General features: G+C 63.3%; 2 protein-coding genes across 3 annotated transcripts; both read right to left on the reverse strand.

Moving 5' to 3' along the window:
* Positions 1-39: 39 nt before the first annotated feature.
* On the reverse strand, positions 40-5,114 carry PBX2 (PBX homeobox 2). Its single transcript, XM_004452408.5, has 9 exons — positions 4,795-5,114; positions 3,770-3,843; positions 3,291-3,538; positions 3,003-3,193; positions 2,676-2,811; positions 2,413-2,566; positions 1,996-2,084; positions 1,801-1,887; positions 40-1,682 (listed from the first exon to the last, which is right to left on the reverse strand). Exons 1-9 carry the CDS (start codon positions 5,013-5,015, stop codon positions 1,590-1,592), a joined length of 1,293 nt encoding a protein of 430 aa, XP_004452465.2. The 5' UTR covers positions 5,016-5,114; the 3' UTR covers positions 40-1,589.
* A 1,188-nt stretch (positions 5,115-6,302) lies between these two features.
* Positions 6,303-7,922, reverse strand: GPSM3 (G protein signaling modulator 3). 2 transcript variants are annotated; one of them, XM_058306545.2, is made up of 5 exons: positions 7,880-7,922; positions 7,449-7,496; positions 7,162-7,261; positions 6,782-6,981; positions 6,303-6,574 (listed from the first exon to the last, which is right to left on the reverse strand). In XM_058306545.2, exons 2-5 carry the CDS (start codon positions 7,491-7,493, stop codon positions 6,437-6,439), a joined length of 483 nt encoding a protein of 160 aa, XP_058162528.1. In that variant the 5' UTR covers positions 7,494-7,496; positions 7,880-7,922; the 3' UTR covers positions 6,303-6,436. The 2 variants fall into 2 exon arrangements, with proteins under 2 accessions (XP_058162528.1, XP_058162527.1); XM_058306544.2 differs by lacking the exon at positions 7,880-7,922 and adding an exon at positions 7,709-7,873.
* Between the last annotated feature and the right edge of the window lie 532 nt (positions 7,923-8,454).

An 8,454-nucleotide genomic window follows, 5' to 3' on the forward strand; every position in this document is an offset into this window, starting at 1 on the left:
AATTTTCCCTCGTGTTCTTGAAAAAAATTCTCAACTAAACCCAGGGAAAAAAGAAATTTCTTTATTTAAAACTGCGGTTTGTTCTGTGAAACTACAAGTTTACAAGTGAGGAGAGAACTGCCCCCAGCCCGGACCTCCCGCCCCCCCCATCCCATTCCCAGCCTGCCCCCTAATCCTGCCCCATCTCTGATGGGAGGGGCTTCCCCACACGACTGACAGTCTCATGAAATCCTGAGGATGTTTGAGGGGTGCAGATGGTAGGGTCCAGGGCCGAGGATGGGACAGTTGTGATCTCACTGCCCCCCATACCTGGCTTTTGCAACCTCCCTCATTCTCTCTCTCCCCACCCCCTTGATTTCGGTGTGGGGAAAAAAGGATACCTCATTTCTGGGGAAACTGAGGGGGATACACATACAAGCACCCCAATCCATATTTAACATATTTGGCAATAACCCCCTCCCCATTCTCCCCCCTCCACTCTGCAAATAAATGGTAATTAAAAAGAAGAAAGAGATTTAAAGACGTGTCACACAGGGGCAAGTAGCATCTTTGATTTCCTCAAAATTACTGAGTCCAGCCCTGCCCAAGACCTGCAGGGCGGGCCCTGTCCTGCCTCCACACCAATGGAGCAGAAAGCTGCTTGCCTAAGCAAAGGAGGACACCTCAGTGATTTCAGGGGGCAGGGCTTGGTGTCCTGCAAGAGTCACTTCCTGTTGGACAGGACTGGAGCCAGGTGGGCCTCTTCACCAGTTCTATTTGTTCCCCTTTCTCTTTCCAAGACCCTTTTGGCTAACACCCCTAATAAGGGAAAACAAGAAAGAAAGGGAAAAAACCACATATTTATAAAAACATCTACTTCCCCAAACTAAATTAAAAATTAAGAACCAACAACATAAAAACCAAAACACCAGAAAAGTACAGATGGATCCCAGGGTTCTTCTTTAAAAAAAAAAAAAAGTTCAACCCCCAAGCCCAGTCAACAATTCCCTAAAGTAGCAGAAACTCCCTCCGAGGTAGATAGCTGAGTCAGACACTCCTGTCCACCGAGCGATTCTATTGGTTTAAGATGAGCTGCGCATGAGGTAATAAAGCCGTCTGGAGGGGCAGGGGTGGGGAGGCGTGGGGGCGTGGCCCGAGGCCTCTGTCCAGAATTTGTGTCCCCATTTTTGGCATCTCTGGTAGGGCAGGGCTGGCGTCTCCACAGATTCCAGAGCAGATAAGTGGGTTCGGGAGGGGGCAGTGGAGGGAGGAGAGAGAGAGAACAGAAGAGCTGTACGTGTGCACGTGTGACACAGACAAAAAGAGGTCTGAAAAATAGATTTCTGTGTGTTTCTGTGTAACAGCGAAAGGGAGAGAGAACAGACGGAAAGGAAAAGGAGGAGACAGAGCCCATTCCCCCCGTGGAGGCCCCCGTTCTCCCTGCCCCATGGCTACCACCCCCAGCACTGAGAGTCCGGTTGGGGAGGGGCCGGGCCCGTGTGCCCTTCTCTGCCTTGTGCTTCTCCTGTGTCTGGGGTTCATCTCTGGATGCCGCGTCCTCTTCGGGAGCCGCCCGGGAGCCCCCGCCTCTGTGGCCCTGAGGGGCGAGATCAGTTGGAGGTGTCGGAGTGAACGCTCCCTGGCCCCTCTGTGGGGGACGTCACCGAGGAGGGGGTCACAGCCTCCTGCCAGCTGCCATTTGCCTGGGAAGAGGGAGGGAGACAGGGCAGGGCCCTGAGGACCCAGGCGGTGGGCAGCGCCGCTCGGGAGGGGGCGCGCTGGCTGGCCGAGGCAGGTGCGGGGCTCCCGGAGGCCACTCACCCTCATTTCCCGGGGGCTGTATATCTGGCCTCCCCCGAGGGTGTCCCCATAGGCCCCCGGGCCCATCGAGTGCCGGAGTGACTCCACCTGCAGGCAGCAAAGGACAGGACGACAGTGAGGAGGAGCCTGGAAGAAAAAGGTCTTGTGTCCCAAAGCGGCGGAAACGGGGCCTGGGAAAGAGATGGGGCGCCTGACCTGGGAAGCAGCGTAGGCATCTCCGTTGAGCCCGGGCATCCCCAGAAACATGTCTCCGGATCCTGAGAGATTGAAAGAGCCGCCAGAGCCTTGGGGGTTGCAGAGGGGAAATGAGGGGAGAATATGTAGAACCTGCGGTGGCAGACAGAAGGCTCGCCACGACTGTTCCCAACAAGGCCCCTGAAGCAGCTCCAGGAGATGCTACTGTTCACGCTGTCCGCACAGCGTGCCTCCCCCGGCCACCCACTGGAATTCCTCCACGGGCAAGGCCTCTGTCCCCTGACATCCCTACCCGCCTCATCTCGGTCCCTGTCACCCCAAAAGGCCCCCTCTCTCCTACGATCCAGCCGAGCTAGGAAGAGGGAACAAAAGCAGGAAGCATGCAGGGCGGCCAGGCAGGGTGGCGGCGGGATCCACCTGCGGAGGAAGGGGGTGTCGGGGAGCTGTTGCGGCTGTGGCCCCCCTGGGTGACCGACACGGCGGTCTTGACAGCATAGATGTTTGCCTCCTCTTGGAACTTCCCAATATTCTTCTTATAGCGAATCCGCTTGTTGCCAAACCAGTTGGAGACCTGAGGGGAGTTGGGCAGAAAGAGGGAAAGGTGTCCCCCTGAAGTCCCTCTTCCAGCAGGGGCTGAGAGCTTTCTACCCCGCAGCTCCCCGCCCCCCGGCGCCCCGCACCTGAGAGACGGTGATGCCGCACTTCTTGGCGAGCTCCTCCTTGGCCTCCTCGCTGGGGTACGGGTTGCTCAGGTGGGAGTAGAAATACTCATTCAGGACCTCGGTGGCCTGCTTGCTGAAGTTCCGGCGCTTGCGTCTACGGAGGGAGGGGCGGTGAGGCGTGCGCCCCCTCCCGGCCCGGGGCGGTCCCGCGTCTCCCCGGCCGGCCCCGGGGGTGCCCTGGCGGGGCTGCCCGACTCCAGGGGGCAGCGTCGTGGGGCGCCGCGGGGCGCACCCCGGCGGGACGGGGAGGAGCCCGAGCAGAGGCCGCCGGGCCCGGGACCGCACCTGGCGTCCAGGAAGCGCGAGCGCAGGATCATGACGGCCTCGCACGTGCTCTGCTTGAGCTGCATCTGGATGGCGCTGAACTTCCGGTGGATGATGCCCACCATGCGCTCCATCTCCTTGGGCGCCACGGGCCGCGTGCGGCTCTGCTCCCGCAGCAGGTTCATGACGTGGGTGGTGAACTCGTTGCACGCCTGGGGCGGGGGCCGGCGGGCTGGTGAGGAGGGCCCCGGGCTCGGGGGCGCGGCCCACCCGAGCCCCCCTCCAGCCGCCCCAGCCTCCTCTCGTCACCTGCTCATACTTCTCCAGCTCCGAGTGGTAGATGTGGCGGATCTGGGCGAGCTTGCTGCGGTAGTCCGAGTGCTCGATGGAGTTGTCGGGGGACACGCCACCCCCCGAGGCCGCCGCCGCCGCCGCCGCCGCCGCTGAACCGCCCCCTTTCTCGGGCCCGGCCACACCCTCCGCCAGGAGCATGTTGTCCAGGCGCATCAGCTGGGGGTCCACCGGCTCCTCCTCTTGGGAGCTGCGAATGCTGAGCCCTAAGCGTGTGGACAAGTGCGCTCAGGGGCCCAGGGACCCCGCACCGGCGCTCGGCCCTCCCGGTGCCTCTGGGAAACCCAATTTCTGGGCTTTGGTTCCCTCCCCAGCCCCCCGCGGCAGCCTCCCCGATCCCCCACTTTCCCCAGAGCCCCGAGTTGTCAAGCTCTTAGAGTCCTAGAGTGAACGGGGTTCGGTCCCCAGAGGGGAGCACTCATGGGGCGCCCACATACCGGTTTTCTCCTTGATTTCACACAGGACGCTAAAGAGGGCAGGCTTCATTCTGTGGCAGTTTAGGGCGTGTTTCCTTGGGAGGAATGTGAGTGGGGAAAAGAGAGAAAAGTTGAGGAGCCAAAGAAACAGCAGGGGGTCTGTGAGGGTGCGGGAAGGGCAGCCTGGGAATCAGGGGAGAGAAGTCGGTGAATCTGGAGGGAGAAGGGAGGTAGAAGTGAGCTGGGGGGAGTGAGGCTGGGGGAGGTCCTGGGAGGGGATCGGCTCCCAGAGCAAGGAGATCCTGGAAGCTGCTGAGCTTCAGAAGACAAGGGCAGGCGCAGGCAGGCTCCAGGAGCCGCGGGGCTGGGGCTCGGGGAGGGAGTTCTAGGAGGGGTATGGAGAAGGGTTTGGGGGATCACTGGACAAACGAGGGTGACTAGGTAGATTTCAGAGGAAGAGAGATGCAAGCTGGGGAGAAGAGTTTAACTATGAGGGTGCCAGAGAGGGGCTGGGGGTGCCGGGTGGAATGAGCTCAGCAGAGATGCGAGTGCAGAGGTCCCAGAGAGGAGCAGGGAAGGAGGTTCTGACCTCCTGGTGTTCGGCTGAGCAGAGGAGAGGGCGGTGAGGACAGTCGGAGGCGGGGGAGGGGGTAGAGAGGAGTGTTAGGAGGTCTGGGGAGGGTTGCTGGGGTCCCCAAAGCGGGGGTGGGCTGGGTGGAGAGTTAGGGATTGGATAGTATAGTCAGACAGCGGTTTCTTAGCCTAGGTGCCAGAAGGGGGCTCAGAGGACGGAAGGCTGTTCCACAGGAGTGTGGGGGGTCAGGGAGAGGTGGGGGGGGGTGGTGGTTTGAGACCATCTGGGGTTCCCTCTGTGGAGGTTTCAGGGCCTGGGGGTGAAGGGACGTTTAGGAGGGATCACTTATCTCGGGGCTCCCGGGAGTAAGGGAGAGAAGAGAGCTGCAGGTTTCTGGAGAGGGACCTGGAGCTGGGGGGCTCTCAGAAGACTCAGAGCTTGTGGATGGGGGTCCCGGGGTGGGGGCACTCACTTGGCCTGGGCCTCATCCAGGCTCTGGTCGGTGATGGTCATTATCTGCTGCAGAATGTCCCCGATGTCTTGCTTCCCTCGGCCTCCCGGGACCCCCCCGCTGCCCCCACCGGGGTCTCCGCCACCGGGAGGCTCGCCAGGGCCCCCAGGCTCCCCACCCACCAATCCCAGGCCCCCCCGGCCTCCGCCTGGAGGGGGCGGCCCCAGCAGCCGCTCGTCCATGGCTGGGGGGGGCCCTGGGGCCCCCTCCCTGCTCCGCTCCTCCCCCCGCCTGGTTACTCCCCCCCCAAACTCGCTGGGGCCGCTGTTCCCTCCGCCCCCACCCCCGCCCGGCTCCCCCGCCCTCCCGGCTCCCCCGGGGGTTCACCCCGGCCCTGAAGGGAGACCTGGGGTACCGGCTGGGTCCCCACAGGAGACCCCGGCCCCCGGCGGCGGAGAAAATGGAGCCGGAGAGAGAGAGGAGGCCCAAGCGGGGGTGTGTGTGCGAGAGAGGGAGGAGGGAGGAGGGAGGAGGGGGGAGGAGGGAGGGAGGCTGGGGGAGGGGAGCCGGGGAGGAAGAGGAGGGGAGAAGAGAGGAGGAACAGGGAGGAGCCGGGGGCGGAGAGAGACACTCAGAACCCGAGGAACTGAGAGCTAGTGGGGGGGGGGGGGGACGAGGGGACAGGGACGAGGGGCGAGGACCAGAGCCGGGAGTCTGGCCCGGGGGACAGTAGGAAGGCTCCAGGGCTGGGTATCTGTGGCCTGGGAGGGGGGTGTGGGGGCGGGTCCTGCCACCTGGGCTGCGACCCGGGATCTGGATGAGGTGGACCCTGGCTGGAATGCCTGGGTTCACAGACAGCTCACTTCATATTTCTTGTCCTAATGGCTCTCCTCCCTGTTCTACTTAATTAAAACCAGGAGAGGGGGACTGGGGGGGGGGGATAATTAGGGAGGTCTCCAGTCGCTGCTTAATGAGCCAGTAATTAAGCAGCCAGGGAGGGGAGCTGGCCTCTGGCCAGAGCGGGGAGCTGGGCGCCCCGGCCTCACCTTTCCACCCTCCACCCCGTGCCCCCAGACACCAGTCTTCAGTCCAGAGGGGAATTAAGTTTATTCACAGAACCAAAACATCAGCCTCAGAGCAGCAGCGCGGAGGGAGGTGGGCAGGGCTGACGCTCCATTCACGGCCCAGAGGCCCCTGTCCTGGGGCTGGGGGGCAGGACTGGGTGGGCGCCAGCGGCGGGGGTGGGAGGACGGGCTGATCTCTTCCCCATGCCCCTCCACCTTCCCTTTCTCCCTGCGGGGAGGTTTGCCTTTTCTTGGGAGGTGGAGGCCTGAGCCCTCAGACCCTGCCCAGTGGCTTGACCACGGGGGATGTCCCCCCAGCGCAGGCCAGAGGCTCCCAGTTAGGCACTCCCCGAGACCAGAGGCAGGGGTGGGGGGCTCGGTCCTGGGGTCCCCTCTGCCTCAGGCGCCTTGCACCTGGGGAGGGAGTTAAAGGCCATCCTACCTTGCCTTTCTCCTGTTGCCAGGGTTTGAGGACTTGGACCCCTCCAGCTCCCAGGAAAAGTGGGTGAAGGGGCTGGGTATGGAGGGGCTTCCAGCCCTGGCCCCGCCAGGCTGGGCTGAGGGCGAGCTGTCGGCTGGCCAGGTCTGCGCCCCAGGTCTCAGCAGGTGTGCGTGGGGGGCCGGGACCTCTGCTCTTCCATGCGGCCTCCGCCCTGAACCCTCAGCAGCAACTCCAGGAGCTCCTGCCCCCCCGGGGGGAGGGGGGGCTCTGACCGCTGGGCTTCCATCCGCTGGCACTGGGGGGGGGCACTTGGTGAGGCTCTGAAGGGGTCCTGAGAGGAGCCTGGACCGGCGTGAGGGACATAAAGGACACCCGGGACGGGGCGGGGGTGTGGGCAGGACTGGGCGACAGGGCAGGTGCTTGGGAGAAGGCAGATGGGGCCTGAAAGAGAGCAGGGGCCAGGCCTGGAGGCCTGGGTCTCGCCTCCGGGGGCGTCTCCCACCTGGTGGCTGAGGATGGTGCTGTAGAGCTGTTCTCTGTCCTCCAGAGGCCGGGGCAGGGCCCGGGCTAGGGTCGGGGGGTTCTGGGGGGCCTGGAAGGTGGCCCTCTGCTCCTCGAGGCGTCGGGACTGGGCCTCGGCCACCAGGTCCAGAAGGTGCTCTGTCTGCAGGGAGAGCAGGGAGGCGGAGCGGGGCCCCAGGGCTGGGGAGAGGAGAGCCAGGACTCAGAGACCCACACAGGCTGGAAGGGTGAGGGGCTTAGGGAAGGGGTCGGAAGGCTGGGACAGGGAGGAGGGGAGGGGCCCGCGATGGAGAGTCTTGGTGACGGGTCAGGAGGACGGAGGGCACCGGGCTGGGGCGGCTCCCTGGCAGGTGGCGGTACCTGTGTGCCGGGTCCCTGGAGGAGGGGACGGAGGAGCGGATCGCCAAGGCCGCGTGGTGGTGCTTAGAGGGGGCCAGCCCTGCTCAGGCCTGGGGGGGTCCTGATGCCGAGAGACACCTCCGTTCCAGTCAAGCAGGGGTAGACGGGTGGGGGTGGGGGTGGAAGGGGCGGGGGGCTGGGCTGGCGGCCCGGTTCAGCCTCAGTGTGCCTGAGCGCGCCAGGCCTCTCCCCCGGGTCCTCTCACACCCTTCTCTCCCAGCGTCGGCCCCCCGCTGGCGCCGGCTCACCTGCTCACCATCCTCCTCTTCTTCCTGGGCCCTCTCAGCCTCCATCCCCTGGAGGGGAGACACCGGCGAGGGAGGGGTGGCTGGGATTTGGAAGGAGGGCAGGACCCCTGGATTCCAGAGGGCAGTGGGGGCTGGAAGGGGTGGGGGCGAGCTGGGGGCTGGATGCCGGGGTTCTGAGCAGGAAGCTGGGTTCCTGGTCAGCCCCCCCATGGGCCCCGCCCATCCCTGTCAACTTCCTCCAGTTCTCCTTTCCCACTCACACAGCTAGCCTGGCCTCCCCTCCTCAGGGGAGCACAGCGGCCGGGCAGAGCGCCTCCAGCTGCGGGAGCGGGAGCGGAGGGGGGCTTATGGGGGGGAAGGACTCCCCGTCCCATGCGCGGAGACTGGGCGCCCCTCCTCCCCAGCTCCCGGCCCTGGCCCTGCACCCGTACCTCCCCTACAGCTCTTTCTGTCAACACTGTCAACACAGGAACTAGCTACACAGGAAGTGGTTTCACTCCTCAGACCCCCCCAGGGGACCACACCAGGTCCTTCCTCCCCTAGGATTGGCCCTCCCCATGCATTTCTAGGACCTCCTTGGACCGGGAATGACACAGTCCCAGTGGGAAGTAGAGGATTTCGACCCGGGAATGTCGGACCCAGCACCGAATCCAGCACATGGTACACATTCAGTAAAGACCCTGGATAATTACCTGTGCCCTCAAGGTGCTTACGGTCTCTTCAGGGGACAAGACTACACCAAATAAAAGAGAATGGCAATTCACAGTTTAGTGCAAAGGAAGGGGCAGGGCAGACTTTCTTCTGGTCATGAATAAGGGATATAGAAATGGAAAGAGTTCACCTCCGTGGCTTGGTTGCTGGTCAGGCTAGCTGGCATAGAGGCGGGGACAGGTAGAGACATTTAGGGTTTCTAAGTGGCGACCTGCCATGTTAGGGGGCCTTAGCTGAGTGACTCAGAACATGGAATGTAGGGAGGTCTGGTTCTGCCACATAATACTCTGCAGTT

This window comes from Dasypus novemcinctus, chromosome 11, assembly GCF_030445035.2.
Source record: "Dasypus novemcinctus isolate mDasNov1 chromosome 11, mDasNov1.1.hap2, whole genome shotgun sequence".
NCBI lineage: Eukaryota > Metazoa > Chordata > Mammalia > Cingulata > Dasypodidae > Dasypus > Dasypus novemcinctus.